Source organism: Crocuta crocuta, unplaced genomic scaffold (assembly GCF_008692635.1).
Source record: "Crocuta crocuta isolate KB4526 unplaced genomic scaffold, BGI_CrCroc_1.0 scaffold431, whole genome shotgun sequence".
In the NCBI taxonomy this organism is placed as follows: Eukaryota; Metazoa; Chordata; class Mammalia; order Carnivora; family Hyaenidae; genus Crocuta; species Crocuta crocuta.
In genome coordinates, this window is record NW_027528859.1 from 5,628,168 (window position 1) to 5,653,004 (window position 24,837).

Sequence of the window (24,837 nt, forward strand, 5' to 3'; positions counted from 1 at the left end):
TCTGGGCATTCCTGCTCTGTTCAGTGCAAATGGGGGTGGGAAAGGTAGAGGGCCTATGTTCAATGCAGAAGAATATTTAAGTTGTAATTTCTTATGGATGCCCCTATTATCACCCACTCAGCTTCATCTTTGGAACTTCTTTCTACCTAAGATTTTAGTTTTTACCAAAGCAGTTGAATCCCAAGGTCTGAGCAAGACTGTGTATTAGAGGATCAGACAAGGAGGGCCTGAGACAGTCAGGCTGTAGGAAAAACTGGCATCTCAAGAACATGCGTTTACTACTGACCAACTGAGCATGCTACTTCTGTGTAAAAAAACAGCTTCTTATGGTTTCAGAGGCTCAGGTGATGTTGCCAATTTCTCCATATATGTGCAAGAGAAAGAGGGGAAAGAAAGGTTGTAGGTTAATGAACAATTAAGGCAGAAAGTAGCAAATTCAAGAAAAGTCCAAAGAAATTTGGAAGGAACAGTGCTGGGAGAAAATATTTGCAAATCATATATTTGATAAGGGACTTCAACACAGAATATATTAAGAACTCTTACAACTCGACAACAAAAGACAAAGAACCCAACCTAAAAACGCAGAAGATGTGAATAGACATTTCTTCAAAGGAGATGTACAAATGGCCAGTAAGCATGAGAGAAGATGCTTAACATTCTTAGTCACTAGGGAAATGGGAATCAAAATCACAATGAGATACCACTTCACATCCACTAGGATGGCTATAACAAAAACATTAACAAGCATTGGTAGGGATATGAAGAAATTGGAACCCTCATACACTGTTTATGGGAATGTAAAACGGTGCAACCTGTTTGGAAAACAGACTGACAGTTTCTCAAAGGGTTTAACAGAGATACCATATGATTCAGCAATTCTGTGTGTGTGTGTGTGTGTACCCAAGAGAGCTGAAAACAGGTGTCCACACAAAAAATTTCACATGAATGTTCACAGCAGCTTTGTTCATAACAGCCAAAAGGAGAAAGCAATCCAAACATCCAACAACAGGTTAATAGATAAACAAAATGTGGTATATCCACAGAATGAAATATTATTCAGCCATATAAAGGAACAAAGTACTGGCAGATGCTGCAACACAGATGAACCTTAAAAACATTACGTTAAGTGAAAGGAGCCAGATACAAAGGCCATATATTATATGATTTCATTTATATGAAACGTCCAAAACACACAAATCCATAGAAACAGAAAATAAATTAGTAGTTGCCAGAGGCTAAAGCAAAACAGAGAATGAGGAGTGACTTATTAATGGGTATGGCATTTCCTCTGCAGTGATGGAAATGTTCTGGAATTAGATGGTGGTGATGGCTGTACAACCTAGTAAATATACTAAAAACACTGAATTGTACACTTTAAAATGGCAAATTATAATGTTAAATGAATTATATCTCAATAAAAAGATATTTGTTACTTTAAAATAACGGAACTAGGATGTAGAAGTAGGGCTGGATGAAAAGGCTGGAAGAATACAAAAAGCACACTCTATTTGTCGCTATTCCATCTTAGAGCAGTGAGGGGATACAGAAACAAGCTTTGTGTGAGGAGAGGAAGGAGCCATTGTCACAGGTGGCTAGAATGATGAAATTTGGGAATTACAAAATTCCTCAACCCAAAGTGACCAAGTATGGGTATGACCTCTTCCTTTTTATTAAGTATTTAGGCAAGAGAAGCCTCCTTATTCCTCTCCACAAAACAATTTCCCAGAATGAAAAAGGACTAGCTTTCCTACCTACATCCTTTGCATTCATCCTGTCAACAGATATTTATGGAATATCTACTATGTGCACAAGACAGCTATCTTATCCTTTCCTCCCTCTCTTTATTAAGTTTATTTGTTTTGAGAAAGAGAGAGAGCGTATGAGCAGAGGGAGGGGCAGAGAAAGGGAGAGAGAAAGAATCCAAAGCAGACTCCACGCTATCAGCACAGAGCCCAGTGCAGGGCTCAAACTCAAGAACTGTGATATCACAACCTGAGCCAAAATCCAAGAGTCGGATGCTTAACCAACGGAGTCACCCAGGAGCCCCTCTCTCCCTCCCTCCAAAGGTAAGTGAAACTCCTGCTCCTAATTGTTCTACATTATAGAAGGGATGACTTAGCTTTATCTTACTTTTCAAGAGCCCAATCACTTTTAGTGGGTTCAGGGTTGGTTTGGGGAACATGGGAACAAAATACAGGACACAAAACAGGTTTTGAGAGATGATGTCATTTGGCTAAACATGTTGAATTTTAGATGCTGATGGGACAAGTAAGTATGTTAAGAAGTAGTTAGAAATATGGATCTAGAGTTCAGGGAAGAGATCTGGGCTAGACAGACAGGAGAACAATCCACATATAAGAAGTAACTGAGAGATATCGCTTCTCGGCTTTTTGGCTAAGATCAAGTGAAGAAGTAACTGAGATAATAAGATTTCATATAAAGAATGTAAGGGGAGTTATATGAAAAGAGGATTGAGCAAAGAAACCCAGGAAGACCAACATTTAAGAGAGCAAAGAGAGAAATCAGAAAAGGGAAACTGAAGAGAGATCAGAGAAGAATGGCATTGAGGATGGTTTCTTAAGTGTCAAAAGACAAAGGAGTGTTCAGTGTATCAAATATTGCAGAGAAGCCCATTAAAGTTTAAAAGCAATCACTAAATCAGGTAGCTATGAGCTCACTGATGACCCTCACAAATGCAGTTTTAATGAAATGATAATGAAATCAAATGAGACATAATTTCTTCAAATGTATGCCTTGGAAAATGAGTCCTACAGGATGCTTCTCCAGAACAGTTTCATGGTCAAATAAGCTTGCAGTAACACTGTGCACATTATATTCTCCTCTTTAAGAATCATAACAAGCCTACAACAGAGCAATCTGTTGGTGTTACACTCTACTGGAACCAAATTTATTTCCCAAATTTCTTTGACCATAGAACTCTATCACATAAGTGAACCTAGAAACTGGAGTCCTGTGGAACAGAGTTTTCCACACTTTGGAAAACAGAGTTCTAAGATTATGGTGGTAATATGGTGGAAAAAGCGTTAAAAGCTAGGCTCTAGAGTTAATTAGATCTAGATTTGAATGCAGTCCTCTTATCAGCTAGGTGATCCTGAACAAGTTTCTATCTTTCTAAAACTTCTTAATCTATAAAATGGGCCAAATAACATAAGAGTGGTTTGTAAAAGTATTGTGAGGGATTCATTTGGATGATGCATGTAAAATACTTATAGTAAGAGTAGTATCCAGTAAGTGTGGTGGTGGTGGTGGTGGTGGTGGTGGTGGAGTAGCTGAGATCAAAAGGAAAACTGTGAAGTAGGTAATAAAGTTTTCACTGAATTAGGAGTTAACAAACAGTTGGGACCTAATTACCACAAGGAAGGTGAGTATAAGAATAGGTTATGTAAAGATTTAATAATGGCCTGGAAGTGGCAAAGAGAGCCAGAGTAAACTAAGCCTCACTCCTGACCCAGTAATGGGGCATGAAAAGGGCAGAACCTTCATCATAAAGGCTTCAGTGGGGTGCCTGACTGGCTCAATCAGTAGAGCATGAGACTCTTGATCTCGGGGTCATGAGTTTCCACACTGTTCCATATTGGGGACAGAGTTTAAAAAGGGGGAGAGGGGCTTTAGGAGCACCTGGGTTGGTTAAGCGACAGACTCTTGATTTCAGTTCAGGTCATGATCTCACGGTTCATGTGATCAATCCGAGTCAGACTCTGCGCGGTCAGCTCTTTCCTCTCTGCACTTCCCCTGCTCGTGCTCTCTCTCTCAAAATAAACAAACAAACTTAAAAAATAATAAAAATAAAAAGGTAAAGGATGATGTGTGTAATATACACATGCACACATGTGTACACACACATGCTTGTAAATGGACAGATAATCTCTGGACTGATTCACAAGACACAGGTAACAAAGAAATGGGGGAGATGGGGACTAGAGGCTTGGCAGTTTGAAGTAGGAGGGAAATTTTGGATTATACAAGTATAATTTTATGTTTTTGTATAATTTTATATTTTTATACTTATCAATTATTCCAAACATTCTTTCATTTAATTGTTAGAGTAGTGATGGTTAGAGAGAGGGGTATAACTGGTGGTCTCCATGAAGGTAAAGAATTGAAATAGTGAAAGTTAATTCAGACGGCTGTGATTAGAACAAAATCCTGCAAGTTAAAATTACAGAAAGAATGCTTTCCTAATGCAACTAAGTCTAAGAGATGGGGCCCTCAAGGGTGCTCCCCTTGAGGACCATTTTTCCCCAAGAAGAATATCTTTTTCAGGCCTTCAATAACTGCCTGAGAAGGAAGTCTCTGCTAGGGAAAGAGTCAAAAGAACAGAAAAGAACTTTGTGGGAGAGAGTTGATTCATTCTTTCTTAATGATCTTCCCTGAGAAAATGCTGATCCATCTCTCAGGTTGACCAGCTACAATCTTGAATCTCCTGAGATTGCTCTTCATTTAAACACAGGCTTTCTATTCTATTTGTTCAGTTCCATCTCTGCTTACTAAATAAGTCTCTCCTTCTTCAGCTTTCTTTAGCAACCTAAGAGCTTCTGTCAAGGCTTCCTCACGGCCTACCTCTATGTCTTCTCCTTCACTGTCCCTTCCACCTGGAACACCCACCCACCTGCTGCCACCACAGTCTCTGTTTCTAGAGCTAAAAGTCTCACCTCCTCCTCCAGATTTTTCTGCAGCTAAGCCAAATAAGGTACAGAATCATATCCATTCCACCCACACTACTAACATTACTGCAATGTCATCAAACACTTATTAAGTACATATGGCCAGGTACTCAGCCAGCCCAGACACAGAGATGACCTACAGGGTATCTTCCCTCAAGCTGCTGATAGGAATGGCTTAAGGATAGTTAGGTTATGGTAGTTCCTCAAAGTCCACTGAATGCAGTTATTGGCTGCAGAAGTATGAATGTCCTATAAACTTATGGGAAATATTCAAATCACAATAAAAGAAATGTAAATTAAAACAAGGGGATACCATTCTTCTGAATTAGCAAACATTTTCCAAAATAATAATACTCAGTGTTGGTGGGGCACCTTCAAATACCGAAAGTACAACTCGGAAAAAGCTTTCTGTAAACACACATAGAAATTAATCAGAAGCCTTTAAAAGGTATATACACTCTTTAACTTAGTAATCTACTTGAATCTACTTTGAGAAAGTAGATTCATCATATGCTCATCATAGCATTATTTATAATTATAAAGAAGTACAAGTTGTTATGGAACATCAACCTAATGGAATATTGTTAATCTATTAATACACCTTAAATAATGTTTTCAAAACATATTTAATGCTCACAAAAACAATCTAAGTGAGAAAATTTTTAAATGCACACATACTATGGTCCAAATTCAGTATTTTTATATTTAATGTATATACAAATTATATAAGAAAACATAGCTAATGCTATTAGCTAGTATTTTACAGTTATTAGGCCTTGGAAAAATTTTAAAATAGAATTAAGAGAGATGAAGAGACCAATAGAGACTTCTTTGAAAATGCTGATGGGATTTTCTGGCTAGGTAAGCATCTATAAAAAGTTGGCTAAACACTCTGCCAGGTTCTATACGGAGCTCTAGAATACTAGCAATAAACAACATAACTCCAGAAATCAAAGATCTTATGAGTATATGCAAAAGTTAGATCAAAGAGGAAACAAGTAACTCCGTTACATCATGATAAATGCCAATCTAGACAAACTATCCAATGGTATGCAACAGAGTCTGGAAGCTTAACCCCCCCAAACTGACACCTGACTAGATTTTAAATATGAATAAAAATTTAGCTAACTGGAAAAAGAAAAAGAGTATTTCATGCATGGCAAACGGCAAGTGCAAAGTCTCTGAGATTTTGAAAAAAACATAGTTCTGTATGTTGGAAGTGTTGACTAAACAGAGGAGCAAAAAGAGATAAGACTGAAAAGGCATATAAGGTCTGTATCAGTGCTTTTCCAATTCATTTTGTAGAGGATCTAGTTTTTTATTCCCAATACGTCGTAGACTGACACTGCCTCTAAATGCTCACTTTCAGTACTTATCTTAGTGTCAGTACTTATTTCATCAAAGACTGGCAACAAACAGTTCCTGGACTAGGTTGGTCCATGGAGCACACTGTGAGTCACATTGAGCTAGATAGATTATGAAGGTTTTATTTGGTCAGAAAGGCAATGTGGAGTCACTGTAGTATACTTTTCTCTAATTTCCTCTTTTTTAAACTATAGTTTTATTACTAGATAATTTATAATCCTAAGAAAATGGTATAATTATTCTCACCATCTTGTGGATTAGGAAAATGTGGCTCATTACAGTTAAAAAAAAAACTTTCTCACAGGGCACCTGGGTGGCTCAGTTAGTTGAGTGTCCAGCTCTTGGTTTCAGCTCAGGTCATGATCTCACATTTTGTGAGTTCAAGCCCCATGTTGGGCTCCTCACTGACAGTGCAAAACCTGCTTGGAATTCTAGCTCTCTTCCTCTCTCTCTCTCTGCTCCTCCCTCTTCTCTCTCAAGTAAATAAATAAACTTTTTAAAAAAAAAAGAAGAAAAAAGAAAACCACTTTCTCACAATGATACATTGAGAAAAAAATATGGCAACTCATATCACAGACAAGGGTTAACTTCCCTAAAACCGCAAAAGCTCCTGGGAATCAAAAATTCAATAGAAAAAAATGGGCACACGGTCAGAGTGGCTCAAATGAACAAATGAGAAGACTGTAGATGCTGACGAGGATGTGGAGAAACAGGCACCTGGCTACACTGTTGGTGGGAATGGAAACTGGTGCAGCCCCTCTGGAAAACAGTGTGAAAGTTCCTCAAAAAATTAACAATAGAACTCCCCTAGGATCCAGCAACAGCACTGCTAGGAATTTATCCAAGGGATACAGGAGTGCTGATGCATANAGATTAGGAGGAATTTAATGGAGGACCACAGGGGAGGAGAAGGGGAAAAAATAGTTGGGGAGAAGGAGGGAGGCAAACCATGAGAGNATAATAATATAAAATCATACAATAATATATTATAAATTTATAAATAAAAAAAAGAAAAATGGGCACAGGAATAGACTGTTCACAAAATAGTAAATACTAAGAGCCTTTACTTGTATGAAAACATGCTTAACTGTACTAAGATATATAAACTTAAATTCTACTGAGATACCAATGCTTACCATACTAGCAAATATCCAAAAGTTTGGCCAAGTCACTCTACTGGTGGGTTTGGGAAGGGGGGAAAAAAGCACCCCCATGACATTACTAGGAGTATAAGCTGGTGCAATCTCTGTGAAAGGCAGATACGCTTTGGGGTGATCATTAAAGCAGGTCACAAATATCCTTCTCTCTTTCATGGTATACTATACTGTTCACTTGAAGTTAAATATGGTTATATGGTTTGTTTTAGCCAGAGAAATGTGAGCAAGAAGTGATACACTGTATTTTCTGGGCAGATTTTTTTAAAATTTCTTTTTAAAATTTATATCTAAGTTAGTTAGCATATAGTGCAACAATGATTTCAGGAACAGATTCCTCAATACCCCTTACCCATTTAGCCCATCCCCCCTCCCACAACCCCTCCAGTAACCCTCTGTTTGTTCTCCATATTTAAGAGTCTTTTGTGTTTTGTCCCCCTCCCTGTTTTTATATTATTTTTGCTTCCTTTCCCTTATGTTCATCTGTTTTGTATCTTAAAGTCCTCATATGAATGAAGTCATATGACATTTGTCTTCCTCTAATTTCACTTACCATAATATCCTCCAGTTCATAATATCCTCATAGTTGCAAATGGCAGGATTTCATTCTTTTTGACTGCCATGTAATTAATATTCCATTGTGTATATATATACACCACATCTTCTTTATCCATTCACCCGTCATTGGACATCTGGGCTCTTTCCATACTTTGGCTATTGTTGACAGTGCTGCTAAAAACACTGGGGTGCATGTGCCCCTTTGAAACAGCATACCTGTATCCCATGGATTAAATACCTAGTAGTGCAATTGCTGGGTCATAGGATAGTTCTATTTTTAATTTTTTAAGGAGCCTCCATATTGTTTTCCAGAGTGGCTGCACCAGTTTACATTCTCACCATCAATGCAAAAGAGATCCTCTTTCTCTGCATCCTCACCAACACCTGTTGTTGTCTGAGTTGCTAATGTTAGTCATTCTAACAGGTGTGAGGTGGTGGGCAGAAGTTTTAAGAGCCAGAGTGAAATTTGCTATATTCTCTTTCATTTATCTTTTCTTTCCCTCTAGTATCCATACTGACATTGTTCTAGATGCAGGCTGTTCCATCAGCCTGGACAGCAGAGTGAAGACAACTTAAGGCAGAATTCCTTGACATGCAGGAAGACAAGCAACATGAGCAAAATAAACCTTTATTGTTTAAAGTAGTGATAAATGGAGGGCAATTTGGCAATATTTATCGAATTTACAAATGCATATTCCCTCAAATATACCTGCAAAATGATGTATTAATAAGTGCTCATTTACAACATGGTTTGCTATAGCAAATAACAACCAAACTAGAAACTACCTAATGAACCAAATTAACATCAACAGAAGACTAAATACATACAGTGCGTTCATACAGAAAAATATCTGCAGTTATTAAGAAAAAATTCTCCTATAAGTAGGGAAGGATCTCCAAATGAAAAAACAAAATCCTCTGAGTATGTATAAGATACCAATTTTTTTTTTAAACAGTGAGGGATTTACAATACATAAATCTTGCACTTGTACAAAGCAATTCCAGAAGAAGCAGCTAACAATTATTACCTTGGGCATAGTGTTAAAGGCTAATTAGATGGAACTTCCAATTACTCAGGAAAAGAAAAAATCCTTGGTGCTGTACTTCTTACTGCCATAATCTCAATCAGTCAAGCAAATCTCATGGTAAATATAAATAGTATACTTCTGCCTCTATCTTAAACTGTTTTCACACCCTTCATTAAACTCTGGCTTATCTTTATCCTCTTGGTCACATCTGATCAGCTTCCAGTTACATTACCTGTGTTAAGAATATATTTACTATTGTTCTCTTATTCAGTTAAGTAGAATGGCTTTTAGTTACTCTTAAATAAACCATGCTTTTCCTAAATGATTCCAAGCTTTGGAACTGTTTTTAGTTATTCTTTTTGAGAGACTCCAAATTGCCTCTCAAAAAGAAAAAATCATAACAAACTGTCTGCTCCAATATATTCTTGTTTTTTGGATTCAGAACTTCTATGTGGATGTTGTTTTACTTTCCCTTATAGTAAGATTTTTAAATCCTTACTTCTGAAAAATTAGAAATAAGTAGTTAGTACTGTAACACTGACCCCCATAAAAGAGAGAGAGACAGAGAGAGAGAGAGAGAGAGAGAGAATGAATGAATGAATCCCAGGCAGGCTCTACACTGCCAGCATAGAGCCCCATGCAGGACTAAATCTCACAAATCATGAAATCATGGCCTGAGCTGAAATCAAGAGTTGGATGCTTAACTGAGCTACCCAGGCGCCCCCATAAATGTTTACTTTAAATGTTTACCTCATGTCAGTCTAGATCAACAAGACTCCAAGTGTGTATGATTAGGCAACCCTATCCACAAAAATCTTTTTTAGCATCTCTCTCAATATATATATATATTATTCACTTAAAGCTTATAAATACATATAACTATTAATACATTCATTACATTATAAAAATATAAAAAGCATAAAGAAATAGACATTTAGAATTTATTAATGATAAAAATATTTCTTGCTGTCACTGAAAATAGTAGCAGTAGTGATATTTTTAGTGAAAGCAATGTGATACAATCTCTCTCATTTTTTAAATCTTGGTTTAACATTTTTGTTATAGAATTATTTGAAGGTCTGGTTCCACATTCAATTCTTTCAATACATGGTTTTCAAAGTTGTCAAAAAGTTACAGATAATATAGTCAAATGAAAGATGTGCAATTGGTACCTAGGTAGCAATTATTTAAAGGAGGAATGAGGGAGGAGAAGGATAATGGAGGTGGAGGAGGAGGGAGAAAGGAGGAATAGGGAGGAGGAGGAAGGAGAAGAGGAAGAGGAAGATGATCATAAACACAAAAGAAAGCATTTTTAAACATCTGTATTCAAAATGCTTTTTTCCAAAGCAGCTACCTTTTCAATCATTATTAAAGCATTATCTTCCCCCCAAGTCAAATAAGCAGTGCTAGAACAATTTGACCAACAAAATAAATGGCAGTAATGGATTATAACTCATTTAATAAATTGGGAATCCATGAGTCCATAGTGATATAAATAAATTGATGGGAGAAAAGGGAAATCTCTTCCTTATAGAATACCAGCTAAGAAACATAGAAAGTATAATGGAAATAGAAAGTTAACCATTTAGCAGTCACCATTAGTGGTGGTAGATTCAGATAGGAGTCACCAACAGATGCTTAGCTCAGAGGTAGAGATTTGATAAGGAATAAGATATGGGTCCTCAGAGTATACAAAACACTTATCAATAATGAAAGGAAAAAAGGGGACTTGACAGGTTAGAAACCTGGCCAATAAAAAAAAATTAACTAGTTGGCTGAAGTTAACACTACAAGGACAGGACAGGCTGACACATGTACCTCTTCATACAACCCACTAAAAAGAGCCTAGCATCATTTTTGTGTAATTCCTGCCAAGAAAGTATGGCCTGAGTCTGAACATGAGGAAACATTGGATGGACCCCAAAGGAAGAACACACTACAAAATAAAAGGCCGGTACCATCTGTTAAAGATAAAACTGAGGAACCATTCCTGATTAAAGGAGCCTAAAGAGATACGACTACTAACATGTTAGCCTGGATTATATCCTGGACCAGGAAAGAAAAGAGACATTGTTGGGACAGTTGGCAAAATTTGTAAGGGGTTATGATGATAGTGTTGGCACTGCTGATTTCCTGATGTGGATGGCTACATTAGAGTTATGCAGGAGAGTAGCCTTGTTTTTTGGGAAATACAAATAGGACTATTCAGGAGTAGCACAGTATCTCTCCAATGTTTTCTCAAATGGGTCAGAAAAAGATTAATCATAATGGATGGAGGGTGATGAAGCAATTGTGGTAAAATGTCAGCAATTGGGGCATCTTGGTAAGAAAGATATGAAAGGTTTTTTACATTGCTATTTTGACAACTTTCCCTAAGTTTGAATAGATTTCAAAATAAATTATTTTTAAATGTGTTTATATATATGAGCATGCTTGCATTTTAAATATCTGCCAGGTATTATACTACTGACAGTCACCTGTCATCATTTAGAAACATCCTTTCTGTATACATCAGAAAGGTCCTCTATAATAGGTCAGCCAGTGACCTTGAACTGCATGGCCAAGGGAGACAACAACTGTCCCTAAGAGGCCTTGTAATGGTTCCCTATCCTAAGCTCAAAATAAAATGGCCTTAAAGTGACAATGGTACTGAAAATAGCATTTAATTTAGCCTTCAGGCTCTCAACCCACTAAGTCTCTTTGATTTCCATTAATCAGCATAGAAGGGAGCCAACAGCCACCTCCCATCTAAGGCTCTAGCTTACTTGTCATGCATTCCCAAAAGCACTATAAGAAGATGACTAATCACTGACTGCTTCTTCAGCACCATATGTCTCCCAATTTCAAAGAAAAAATTGTCCCAACTAGTACTAGAAAAACAAATTTCTTACCTCCTGCAGCTGGAGTCGAACCTTGGTAACTGCTCGGATCCAGTGCGCTCTGGCTTGGGTAAATGGTGAAGAAGTCTTCTCCTCGGGAAAACTTGCAACAAAGAAAAGAATGTTCCTTAAAAATAGCCCAGGCCACAGAGACAGAGTGACAGTGCTCAAGGCAAAACTGCCAAATAACTGAAGTGTTTTGTATTCATGACTATACTTGTTTAGTGATTCAGGCCACTAAACAGCATAGTCCTAAATAGCCAATGTGAAAAAAAATTCTCTCTAAAATGACAACTCCTTTTAGCTTTTTTTATTTTGAGAGAGAGAGCATGTGCACTCATATGCACATATGCACATGAGGGAGCAGGGGATGGGGGATAGAGAGAGAAGTTGGAGAGAGAATCCCTTGGAGGCTCCTGTTGTTAGCACAGAGCATGATACGGAGCTTGATCCCACAAAATGTGAGATAATGACCTGAACCAAAATCAAGAGTTAGATGCTTAACCAATTGAGCCACTCAGGTGCCCCTTTTAGCTTTTCAATCCATTCCCTCTCTTCCTTCCCCTTTTTTTCACTCACTCAATGAGTCAGCTCATTAGGACAGTCAAGTTTCAGGATTCTAGTAAAAGCAATGACAAGGGCCCTTAAACTAAGGACATGGGGACTAATCCCTGTCTTACCTCTCAAGACTACCATTCTCCCTTGGGGGATCTACATAGCATCCATCCTTAGGACAGAATTTTGTTCCTGTGAACCCTTTCTGCTCCACTAAGAATTCTGAAAGGCTTACCAATTCCTACACTACCTCAAAAGTGCTAAGGAAAAAAGTACAGCCCTTTTCGTGCCATGATCTTGTTCCCTGAGGTGCCCTAGGGGCACCCTCAGTGAAAACAAACAATAAATATAACAAAGTAGCTTTGGGACAGAAATGCTTGCTGTATTAGAACAAATTGAGACCCCTGGGTGGCTCAGTGAATTGAGCCTCTGACTCTTGATTTTGGCTCGGGTCATGACCATGAGGTCATGAGTTCGAGCCCCATATCAGGCTCTGCACTGATAGCATGGGTTCTCTCTCCCCCTCCCTCGCTCATACTCTCTCTCAAAATAGATAAACTTAAAAAAAAAAAAAAAAACAAATCATCATCCAGGTTCTTTACTGTGGAATAGTGGTCAATTTTTGATGATAATGTTTCTCCTCTCTCTTCCAGTTAGGTCTAGTGCCAAGACAGCAAACAGGCATCCACCATCTAGATACTTAAAACAGATCTTGGCTCTGATGCCATCTAACTGGATCAACTACTTTAAAACATTGTGGACACTTCTGACCACAGTAGAACTGGACTTAACTTGCACAGTTAGGATCTGAGAGGACACAGCAAGGAGAGAAGGAGAAATACTTGTGCTGGCACTTGTGTTGCTCTAACAAGAACTCTACCCAGATAATGGTATCTGACAAATCTAAGGTCTATAAAGAGCAGTCTTTTAGTTGGTTGTCAACCAAGCCTCCTGGGTGTCTTGTTTACTGGAAAAGCCATGAGAGAGACTAAAAATCAAGAAAAAGTAGGAATAGAAAATAAGTTTGTACCTTCAAGGGTAGAGTACATACACCAACCATTCCTCAAACTTCTATCACATAAATAGCACTCACTGCTTTGATCTTCTGGTAAGAGGCTTTATTTTTAGACCTGAAATTTGAGAATCTAAGTCACACCTAGCTCTTATCATGTTACCCTAGTGGTTTTCAACTGGGGGCAGTTCTGCGTCCCACAGGAAATCTGACATCTGGAAACATTTTTGGTCAGTTGCAACTGAAGATTGCTACTGGTATATAGCGTACAGATTGCACTATATATTCTACAGTGCATATGACAGCTCCCCATAACAGTTATCTGGGCCCAAATGTCAACAGTGCCAAGACTGAAAAACTGTGCTCTGCCCCAATCTTTCTGCAACTCTACCGACCGATTTAATTCAGTAACAGTAACACTCAAAGGCTATACTAAACTTTATTGCAAGACTGTTAAAGGAGCACCTGGATGGCATAGTCAGTTGAATGTCCAACTTTTGATTTTGACTCAGGTCATAATCACAGGATCATGTGATTGAGCCCCACATTGGGCTACACACTGAGCATGAAACCCACTTAAGATTCTCTCTCTCCCCCTCCTCCCTCCCTCTCTCTCTCTAAAAGATGAGTTTAAAATTTTTCTTCTTATGGGTACCATTTAATTCCAGATATACTGTTAGACCCTGGGGGAGGCAGAAGGGAGAGTTACACCTGACTTTTAGACCAATTCTTTCTTAAATATGTCCTGATTTTCTTAGCCAGGAAAAAACAAAACAATGTTCACAAAAGAAGTTTCACTATTAATAGACTGGGAAGCCTACTTCATCCAAAGTAGCTCCTCTGAATGAACTAAGCTGCACGGCTTAGATCGGTTCCAGATTCAGAGGCTACCATATATAGGTCAACTAGTAGGCCAAGAATTGCAGACTCAAGAAGGCCTGGTACACTGCAGGTAACTACAAAGAACCCAAGTGATCTTCAGAGATCCTCAAAACATCTAGGGAGTTACACCAAAAATCAAAGGAAGGAGTACAGAGCTAAACCTCATTATTCTGATCACTACCATACCCAGCTATAGGGAAACAAATGAAAAGCACTTATACATAGCAATACCACAGACAGGTACTGGGGAAACCACATGAACTCCTCAAAGCAGCCATCACCTACCTCTCCTGGGGGCCTAGGACATGGTCCTTGTGTAGCACCAGATCGGGGGGAGGATGGATTGCGGTATCTTCTTTCCTCTCCTTGGGTTCACATGCTGTCCCCTTTTCCTCTTCACCTGTTACCTCCAAGGCTTTCTCTTGTTCTCCAAAGCCCACCTGGCCATCTCTGGAAAAGCTGCCAGAGCTGTGGCATGAATGAATCGAGTCCCTCTCCCGACGATCATCATCTTGTTCATGACACTGGTCTAGTTCACTCAACTGAGAGCTTCCTTGACTCACATTACAGGAGGAGCCATACCTACTACTGCTGGTGGGGCTGTGAGAATGAGAGGAAGACAGATGAGTAGTTACATGCAAGCTAGCAACCAGGACAAAAGTAACTGATAAATCCAAAAATAAAGATTCTATCAATGGCAAGAATCACAAACAGGAGGTTCCTGGGAAGACAGGACCAAACTTCACAGAAGAACTAGTTTCTAGTCAGCAGAAACATAACATGAAAAACTATACAATATGCTGGGTTCTCCAAAAGGGCTTAACCTGCATTTGACTTTGAAGCCTACTTTATCTTAATGTGATTTATGTAAGTAGGACTAAGAATTATTAAAATAGTCTGGCGCCTGTCTGGCCCAGTCAGTGAAGCATCAGACTTGTCTCAGGTCATGATCTTGTCATTCATGAGTTCAGTCCCGCGCTGGGCTCTGGCTGACAACTCAGAGCCTGAAGACTGCTTTGGATTCTGTCTCTCTCTCTCTGCCCTCTCCCCATCTGTGTTCAATATCTCTCTCTCTCAAAAATAAACAAAACATTAAAAACAGGATTAGGGGTGCCTCGGTGGCTTAGTTTGTTAAGCAACCGACTTCAGTTCAGGTCATGATCTAATGGTTCATGGATTCAGCCCCACATCTGGCTCTCTGTGCTGACAGCTCAGAGCATGGAACTGGTTTCAGATTCTGGTCTCCTTTTCTCTGTTCCTCTCCCCTACTTGTGCTCACTCACTCTCTCTCTCTCTCTCAAAAATAAACATTAAAAAATTTTTTTAAAAGATTATTAAAATAGTCTGTTGTTTATGCCTCAAACTCTTTACTCAAACTTAAGTGTTTATTTTTGCAAGGGAGGGAGGGAGAGTGGGAGCAGGGAGAGAGGGAGACATAGGGACAGAGAGAGAGAGAGAGAGAGAGAGAGGGGGAGGGAGGGAGGGAGGGGCAGAGAGAGAGGGAGACACAAAATCTAAAGCAGGCTTCGGGCTCTGAGCTGTAAGCACAGAGCCTAACACGGGGTTCAAACCCACGAACCATGGGAACATGACTTGAGCTAAAGTTGGATGCTTACCATGAGCCACCCAGGTGCCCCTTTACTCAGACTTCTAAAGAAACTTGTCCAGTGGCTGTGATTAAAGTTTTCTAATTTCCATAAAGTAAAATGGATGAACTCTACTTCCCTTTTTTATTATTAAATTGATGTCCACTTTTCTTCCTTTACAACTGTAAATGTGAAGGTCTATTCCTTATGATGAGCAAAGGAGATTGGAGACAAGCCTTCAATTATTCCTCAGCTATCTACATGATGAGGTGATGGAAGCCACTGGGAGATGAAGTCTATGACCAAAAAAAAAAAACCAAAACCCTCAGGGGAATGGTCTCATCAAGAGGAATGTTACAGTGGTATCTCTGGCAGCACAGGGAATGACCCAAAGATGAACTTGCCCATCTGTAACTGAGTTGCTCTCAGGACATAGCTCAGTTTTGGATAAAGTGGACAAAGTCCAACTCCAGGATCCAGGTCAGGGCCATATTAATGCATTTTATACCTGAACAAAGGCTAGCCCAACCCATTCTCAATCACCTCAATTCCCATACCCAGAAAGGAAATTTGTTCCCCTGCAAATTTCCTATTCCCTGCTCTCTAGAGACAGCACCTAGAGCAGAGAAAGAGGCAATGAATCATGATTAGAAAGAAGAGCAGTATCCACAAGTTATTCCTGTGAGGCATATACTGAATTTAAGGGAATCAGTCCTATTCAAGATAGAGGTTCTAGGAGCACCTGCATGGCTCAATCAGTTTAGATACAATTATCGTTTTCGGCTCAGGTCATGATCATGTTGTTCATGCTAACAGCACAGAGCCTGCTTGGGATTCTCTCTCCCTCTCTTTCTGCCCTTCCCCTGCTCACATGCATACTCTCTGAAAATAAACAAACTTAAAAAAAAAAAAAAAAGATAGAGATTCTAGGTGATGATCTATCAGATCTATCCCAAGTGGGGCCTTCCTTTCACTTCTGGTATCCTGGCGGAAAGCTTCCATGCCCAAGGACAAAGAATTTCCTTGCCACAGAGTCACACCTTTAACTAAAGGGCTTATGTTTACCTTTGGCCAAATGAAGATAAATCATTATTGTCTTCTAGTGATATTTTCCCTTTGGTTCCTCCCAATTACCAGATATTTTCAGGCTAATTACTGATCCTTCCTCCCATGGCAGCAGGAAAGGTACCAGGTCACTGTTCTGTCTAGTTTCTAACAAATGGGTACACGTATGTACATACATACACACACACACACACAATCTGTAAGAACAGCCATTTTGGACAGGTTTGGGTGAGAGGTCATGGTAATATTCTTAAACTGCACTATATATGGTACTTCTTCTGAGAGGAAATAGTATCTTTTCCAATGAACCCTGCACAATGCTCCCAGTATAAAGAACTATAACAAATGATAGCCCTGAGCTCCTGTGACACTTTATTCAAAGCACTTACCAGATACCAGTCTCAAGGGTACAAAAAGGCAGACTGGAAGAAGCTATGCAGATCCATGTAGAATAGGATATAGAACATATAAATTATCCCAACCTCTGCATTTTGCATTTTACTCATTGCCACTGGAGAAAGTATCTTAGAAGACTTTTAAAAGCAAAGCAAAGTAGGTCTCTCCCTAGCTAGTATAGAAAAAAGTGCTGAAGGCCCAAGAAAGCATCCTAGCCTGTCATGGAGCTGTAATTAATACATGCCACATGACTACTAGCTGCCTCTTCCTATCCATCATTCTCTATTCCACTTTACACAAGGCAGAGCAAACCAGAATCAGTAAATATCAGGGCCAAGCCTTTCCTTTAGCACTAAGTTCCTTCTCCCAATAAATGAATTACATTTGGCACTAGAGAGATGGCAAAGAATGAAAAGACCCACACATGATTTCTTGTTACTTAACCCCTAGTTAACATGAAACTCAGGTGCTAGGAAAGACACAGGAAGAATAAAAAGCAGGCTACCATTAATCTACCACTAAGTCATTGCATCATAAATGTTCAATTCCTTTAATTCATTTATGATGCTTTAGTTGAGACAGGCCTTTTGTTGGTCTTTGGTTCCTTGATGCCATGCAGAGTAACTGGCTGCTGTATATCTGAAAGAGACTCAGTGCTAGCAGGTACCACTTCCGCTTCTTGTGTTTCTGGCTGGTGAAGTAGCTCAGTGAGAACAGGCCCTCTGTTGGTCTCTGGTTCTCTGGTGCCATGCAGGGTAACTGGCTGCTGTACATCTGAAAGAGACTCAGGCATCACCTCCTCTTGTGTTTTAGGCTGGTGAAGTAGCTCAGTGACAGTGCAGTGTTCTTCCTTATGACTCCCTGAAGGACAGGTGGAGCTAGAGAGGTTACCTTTGGAACCCCAGTGATCTCCAGATGCTGAGATTTCCTGCTGGTTTTCCATTTCTCCAGTTCCTGAAAGCCCATCAGCACATATACTTGGCTTGGTCTTCAGCTGCTCAAAGATCTCAGATGGTTGAGCAGCTGGATCAGCACTAGCCCCAGCTATTTGAGAAGACTCTAAAGCTTGGTCAGCCTTACTAGAGTTAAGGTCTTGATCATTGCTGATAACCACAACTGGAGAAGAGGATTCTGCAGGCATTTGTTCAGGGCCCCCTTTGTTCTCTTTTGGCCACGTGAATGAAAGATCCAACTTCTTTCCAAACCTTAGTTTTAGATCACTTGCCACTGTACTCCCTTTCCCCTCACTACCTCCCTCAAATAGATTTGACAACTTCTTAAAACTGCCCATTAAACCAGGCTCGGCTGCTCTACTGCCAGAAGAGGAAGGTGGGGAAAAAAAAGACCTCAGTGGTTTCCCACAGTTAGTGGCAGAAGATGGGAAATGGAGTTTTGGCCAGTTGGTCATGTTTGGGATCTCAAAAAGAGGTCTTGGCTGCTCTGTTTCCTGGGGGACTTCAGGGTTGTGGGTATCAAGTACCTCACAACTTTTTTTCGCACAAAGCACAGGTTCCTCCAGCAGTGGCTGAGAAAGGTATCCCTGAGTTTCCGGTGTGGCACTCTGGCCAACACTTGCCTCACTGAACAGTGGAGTACTGGCTTCCACTGAATCAGATGCCTGTAGCTCCACGAAGCCTTGGTTTGTGGAGGCAGATTGCATAGCTGGCTCTGGCTCAAGAGGAAAAGGTGGCTGGAATGGAGGAGGAAGCTCTTTGGCAACACAGGTAAGATCTGGATCCAACTGTGATGGCAATGAAATGTGCTCTGCTTCCAATGATGTCTCTGTGTCTGTGCCCTGCAACAACCCCATGTCTCCTTCATCACTCAGAGACAATACTCCTTGTCCTGTATCATCCCTTGAAACAGAAGGTGCAGCCCTAATTGTTTCAGAATCTTGAGATTCTAGAATACTGTCATGAGTATTGTTGTTTTCCATTTCAGCTATTAGTTTAGTATCATCTATCAGCATCTCTGACTTTGCACTAACCACAGCCATTCTACAGTCACTGAGAGTAGATTCTGAATTGAGTGCTGGAAAGGGAGTTTCTCTCCACAAATTTTCTGGAGGTACTAATCCTCCAATATCTCTGCAGCTACCATTTTGAGGACATGCAGTAGCTGGGATAGGTGACTCTTGTTTGTGAGTCTCTGGTTTGGGACTTCTAAAAATTCCAAGTAAATCACCTTTGAGGGACTGAGATGATGCACGAGAAGAAAGGGAGAAAAAAGAGGTTTTTGTTGGAGGTTTAGGAGATGAGAAAAGTCCAGAGAAAGTTTTAGGAGGTTCAATTAAGCACTCAGAGAAAGATTTCACTTTTGTCACAAACCCTGAAAACATTTCTACTGAAGAGCCCAACATTGATTTGTCTTCCTCTCTATCTGTCTCTAGGCTCTGGATGTGCCCTGTATACCCTTGCTCCACAGAGGGAGAAGCTGGCTCCAGGATCTGTGTTAAGACATCATCAGGAGCCTTTTCTAATGGCAAGTTCAAAGGGTCACTAGTAAATCTTTCATTGTGATGGTAGTTAGTACAACTGTCTAAATTGTTGAGCTTTTCAGTCAAATGGTTATCATGTGAAAAAGACTTGGCCAGTGAATCACTAGGGAAGGCTTCCTGTATGAAAGGCTCTTTTTCATAGGAAGCTACCCCAAGGGTCTCTGGACCAATGAGCAGTGTTTCAGTTTGTACCTGAAATTCTGGTGAATGAGGAACATTGTCTTGCAACTTCTGGAAATCTGCTAAAGATGTCCCTGGTCCATTACTAGAATCTAATTTTCCCTGATAGTCCTTGTCTACATTGAGCACATCTGTAAGGGAAGTAACCTCAATAGTGTTGCTAATAGAAACACAAGGAGCCATTTGCTGTTCATGAACTGCCTCCTGGACTATGCAATCTCTACTGCCACTGGAACCTTCTCTATTCATTGTGCCATTCATGTCTACAAAAACACTTGGCTTCTTACAGGGCTGAGAAGTCACTGGAGCAACTGTTGAAAGGCTCTGTTTTTCCCCAGGAGTCTGCTGCTTTTCATCCAAAAAGGACAAGCTGAAGAAACTAAAAGGTCTATTATGAGAGGCATCCTTCTTGCTGCTTGAGTTAGTAGTGGAAAAAAAGGAAGGAAGTGTGAATAGCCCTTCTGCTTGAGATTTGGTTCTTGGTAGAGTAGCAGAGGTTCTATTCTCAGATTTTTCAGATCCAGTCAGGAAAGAAAATATACTCTTTCTGGTTGGCAATTCTGGTTGAGACGGAGATGTTGTGGCAGTTGAAAAACTCTGGCCTTGGTCAGAAGAATGATCTTGTTCATTTGAATTTCTTCTGCTCAGAATATCAAAAGACAACTTATTACTTCCTGAAACTTCTGTCACTGTAGACACAACACTAGTTTCTATTGAACAATCTCCAGAAAACCCTCTGAGACAGTTTGTTGACAAAGACGGATTTGGTGATTGCTGAATTGGGTGGTCTCTGGAAGGTACCTCTTTTTCGGTCAAATTATTACTCTGTACATCCAAAGTTGATGGTTCTTTTAGCCCACTGTCATCAATAGTAACCTGCTTGTTCAGACTCCTAACTCGAACCTTCCTTTTAGAGGCAACTGGCTTATCAGAAAAGTTCCCAACGTCCTGGCTATTTAGCTGTGCAAGATTAGGACTTGATTTTACTTCATCCTTATTAACCATCGAGGAAATTGACATATTTTCAGTTGTCTGCACTGAAGATACATTGGTTTTAAATAAATCCCCAAGGGTACCAAAAAAATTTGAAACACCAGAAGATTCATTCTTTTGCTGAGAAGGTATCTTTTTATTTTTATCTTCATTCTTTTCTAAATTTGGTGATCCTTCTTTATTCACCTGGGTTTTAAAAAGGTTCAAAAATCCAGATGCCTGTTTTCCATCTGAAACCACACTTACTGAAGAGTCTTCTCCCCGACCAAAGAGTTTCAATGCACTTTTAAATAATGTTCTCTCAGCCTCTTTGGAAGACTGGTCATGGAGAAGCTCACAGTTCTTGTGTTCATCCCTACTCAACTGTGATGTAAAAGGAACTGAAACAGTGTCAACTGTAACGACTTCTTCATTTTCTGTATCTGATTTAGCCTGAGGAGTTGTTTGGCTTACTTCCACAACAGATTTTAACAAACTTTGTTCTTTCACATGAATACTTTTATTTAAAGAGAATTCTTGCTTCATATTTTTAATTTCTGGTTGCTGAACATTGGATACTATATGTGTTTCTAAATTCTTCTTGAGAAGACATTCTTCACTTCGGGAATTACTCTCTAATTGCTTATTCAGGATTAATGACTGAACACCACCATTTGTGAGCTCTGCTAAGTCTGACTCCTGATCCATTTTCTTCATGACCAAAGACTCCAAGGATTGATTCTCATCAAAATTCAAAGTACTTCTAACCAAAGCACCCAAAGCAGAAAATAATGAAGTTCCTTTGTTCAATGATGATATCTCTCCTGTTTGCTGTAGGCTATTAGTCATATTATCAAGATGAACCAAAGAGGTAGCTTCTTCAGAAGACTGAATCCAATGGAAACTGGAAGGGTAAACTGATGAATCCTTAGCTAGAAACTGATTCTTACCTCTCTCCATAGCAAGACTTTTATTTAAGTCATGATTACCAATAGTTTGGGGCTGATTTCTGAGATCCAATATATATTCAAAGTCTTCAGAACCATACACCCTTTCTTCAAAAGATGTAAAATTTCCTTTAAACTTTTGAAGATTATAGCCTGAAAAATCTAATGGTTGATCTTTTTGGCCATAATTTGACTCTTCAAGTACCTGTGAAAAGGTTCCTAAATTTAGATACACTGGTCCTTCACTTTTTGGCAAAACTACAGATAAATCAAGAGGGTCATCTATTGGTTCCTCTTCAACACACCAGTATAATTCATCTTCCTTGTCAAGTATTTTAAAACTACAGGCTGATATAATGCTGTCATCCAACATAATACTTGATAGATCACTTGTCTGTGTATCACAATTCAAATACTCTTGATAAGAACAATCAGGTATAAATAAATAGGCATACTGCCCAGTAGAATCAGTAAGGACATAATATATATACTGACCATCATGGAACATAAAATATCCATAATCTCCATTCTCTGATGGCCACCACACTCCATTTTCAAGACATGACCACCATTCCTGGTATTCATAACTGACACTTGAAAAAACAAAGTTTTCATCCATTCTTAATGATTCTTGATCTACTATGGAATATAACCTCTTCTCATAACCTGCAGAAAAACTTAAGTCAATGGGCAATTCTTCTAGTGAATTCTTAGTCTCACTAACTGGAAGATATGAATTTCCATATAATGACTGAGCTGCCCACATATCACTTCTTAATAAGTTATCTTCATTAAATGCTAACTGCTCCAATGATTCATATGGTAAGTCATGCCAAATGACACTGTTTTGATTTGTTTTCCACTCCAAGATATCTGCATTTTGGCCTTTTTGGCAAAAATTTATTGCTGAGCTTTCTGAGTCAAGCCACAAGAAAACATCAGCTGATGGGAATGTATTTTGATTTAGCATATAATAAACTGGCTGAGGTTTTCTGGAATTTTTAGAGAAATCTTTTATATCAGAGTCCCATTCAGAAGAGAAAGGATTATTCATTTCTTCCAAAGTCTGATAGTGGTTTGATTTATTAAGAATGTTAGTATTTAATATGTGTGGGTTTAACTTCTTTGAATCTTCATGTATTTCCTCCTTAAGAACATGGTGTGGTGTCAGTCTCTCGGCCAAAGATTTCTCTAAGAGGCCCTGCTGAGTGCTTGGAGCACAGTGAAGTATCCTGTCCTCAGAAGAGGGGCAATTCTTTTCACTTTGCTGGTTTTTCCATGTAGAAGAGCAATGATGATTTTCAACCCAGGCATCAGATAATGGTATGTTTTCTTTAGGTAAAGATAAAAAGTTTTTTATTAAGCCAGATGTTTCTTCTTTTTCAATATGGTTCCTCTGAGTCTCAGAAGTCACACATGAAGTAACAGGGATCTCATCCACAGATAAATGTTTATTTCCCTTCAAACTTTTTACATTGCCTAAAGACATGGACTTTGCTTCATCTGGTTTACAATCAGTCACACTGTTATTGGATATCAAGTTAAATATTCCAGAGAGTAATCCTGGGGTATTATTCTTATGGTGAGAGTCATCACTTTTCAGATTTAATTCTTGTTGACTAGACAAGTTTTCAAGAGAAGAAAACCTGTTAAATAGCCCAGAAAAAAGGCCTCCTTGGGTTTTCTTAGAGACTTTATCTACAAATCTGTCTTCATTAATTTCATTAACCAATGTGGATTTTGAAATAGTAGAAGTCAATGTTAACGAGTCTGATACTGTTAAAGATGTCACTTGTGTAACAGTCTTAATTTCTTCTGAAGAATCTGAAGGACTATATTCTTTGGACACAACTTCAGGGATGACTAAGGTATCTATCTGACAGTTCTCTGCTGCTTTGTGGTCACTTGAATTTAATTTCTCTATATTCCCAAATTTCCCAAGATCATTGCTAATAATTGGAACTGAATTAGGCTTTATTTTATTAAGTTTGGTATCTTCAGGACAATTTATTTGGTCATTTTTATTAGTTGTTTCTGTATCATCAAATTTCCCTAAATTACTATGAATATTAGGAACTGAACTAGATTTTATTAAATTAAGTTTGGCATTTTCATGGCAGTTTCTTTGGATCTCTTCATCAACAGTTACTGCTGAGTCAGGAAAACTCTGGTCATTGACAGCGGTATGACCATCAGTGAAAGGAGATTTAAACAGAGGAAAAATGCTTCCTTTCTCTCTTAAATCCTGCTGCTTTTCAGAATGACTAAGAACTCTGAAAAATGGAATATGTAGTTTTCCATTAAAAGAAAAGGAATGCCCATTTTTCTTATGGCCTCTTTCCCATTCATCTTCCTCCAACTGGTGAATTTTCATAGATTCTGGCAAAGTTTCCTTTGAACAGGTCTCAGGTGAAGTGAGCAAAAACTGGCTAAAGGATTTTCTGAGTGGCTCAAGAAAATCATCATCACCAGTAACTTTTTCTCCCTCTATTGGCTTTGAAGAAGACTCTTTATTTGCAGTTCCACAGCCAGCTATACAAGGATGTTCTTGAGTGTTTGAGGCACATATTTTTGGTTGATGTGGTACCAGAGACAAATCTGTACAGGGTTTTCTTTCCAAGAGACTCTCAATATCATCTTTTTTATTTGCAGAACCATCTAAGTTTGAAGGTTCATTGGCCACTTGGGAAGACAACAAATCTTTACTTGTGAACATTTGAGACGAGCTTGTAGTTTCTCCATCATGCCTATCTACAGTGATGATGTTACCATCATTGCTGAGGGTGTCTTTCCTTTGATGTGACTCCAAACCACACCCAACAAAGCTTTCCTTTCTTGTTGCCGTGTTCTGGTCATTATCTTTTTTGGTTTCATCCTTTTCCAAAAAGATCTTTAATGGATTTAGCATGCTGAACACAGACTTTATAACAGAACTCTGACTCTGTGGAGTGTAGTCCCTTCCAATAGTCTCTCTTGCATCCTGAAAGCTTAAATTTCCAGTTTTACTACCTGTGTGCTCATTTTCAGAGGTTCTGTCATTTCTGCCAAAATCTTTATTATCAACTGCTTGAGAAGA

The 24,837-nt window shown here is 39.0% G+C and overlaps 1 protein-coding gene across 3 annotated transcripts in view; it reads right to left on the minus strand.

Moving 5' to 3' along the window:
- UNC13B (unc-13 homolog B) overlaps positions 1-24,837 on the minus strand; it is a 215,387-nt gene that overhangs the window by 75,514 nt on the left and 115,036 nt on the right. For all 3 annotated transcript variants that reach the window (XM_077756252.1, XM_077756251.1, XM_077756253.1), the window contains exons 9-10: positions 14,404-14,718; positions 11,682-11,772 (exon numbers count right to left, since the gene is read on the minus strand). In XM_077756252.1, coding sequence (XP_077612378.1) covers positions 11,682-11,772; positions 14,404-14,718 — 406 coding nt within the window. The remainder of the gene's footprint in view (positions 1-11,681; positions 11,773-14,403; positions 14,719-24,837) is intronic.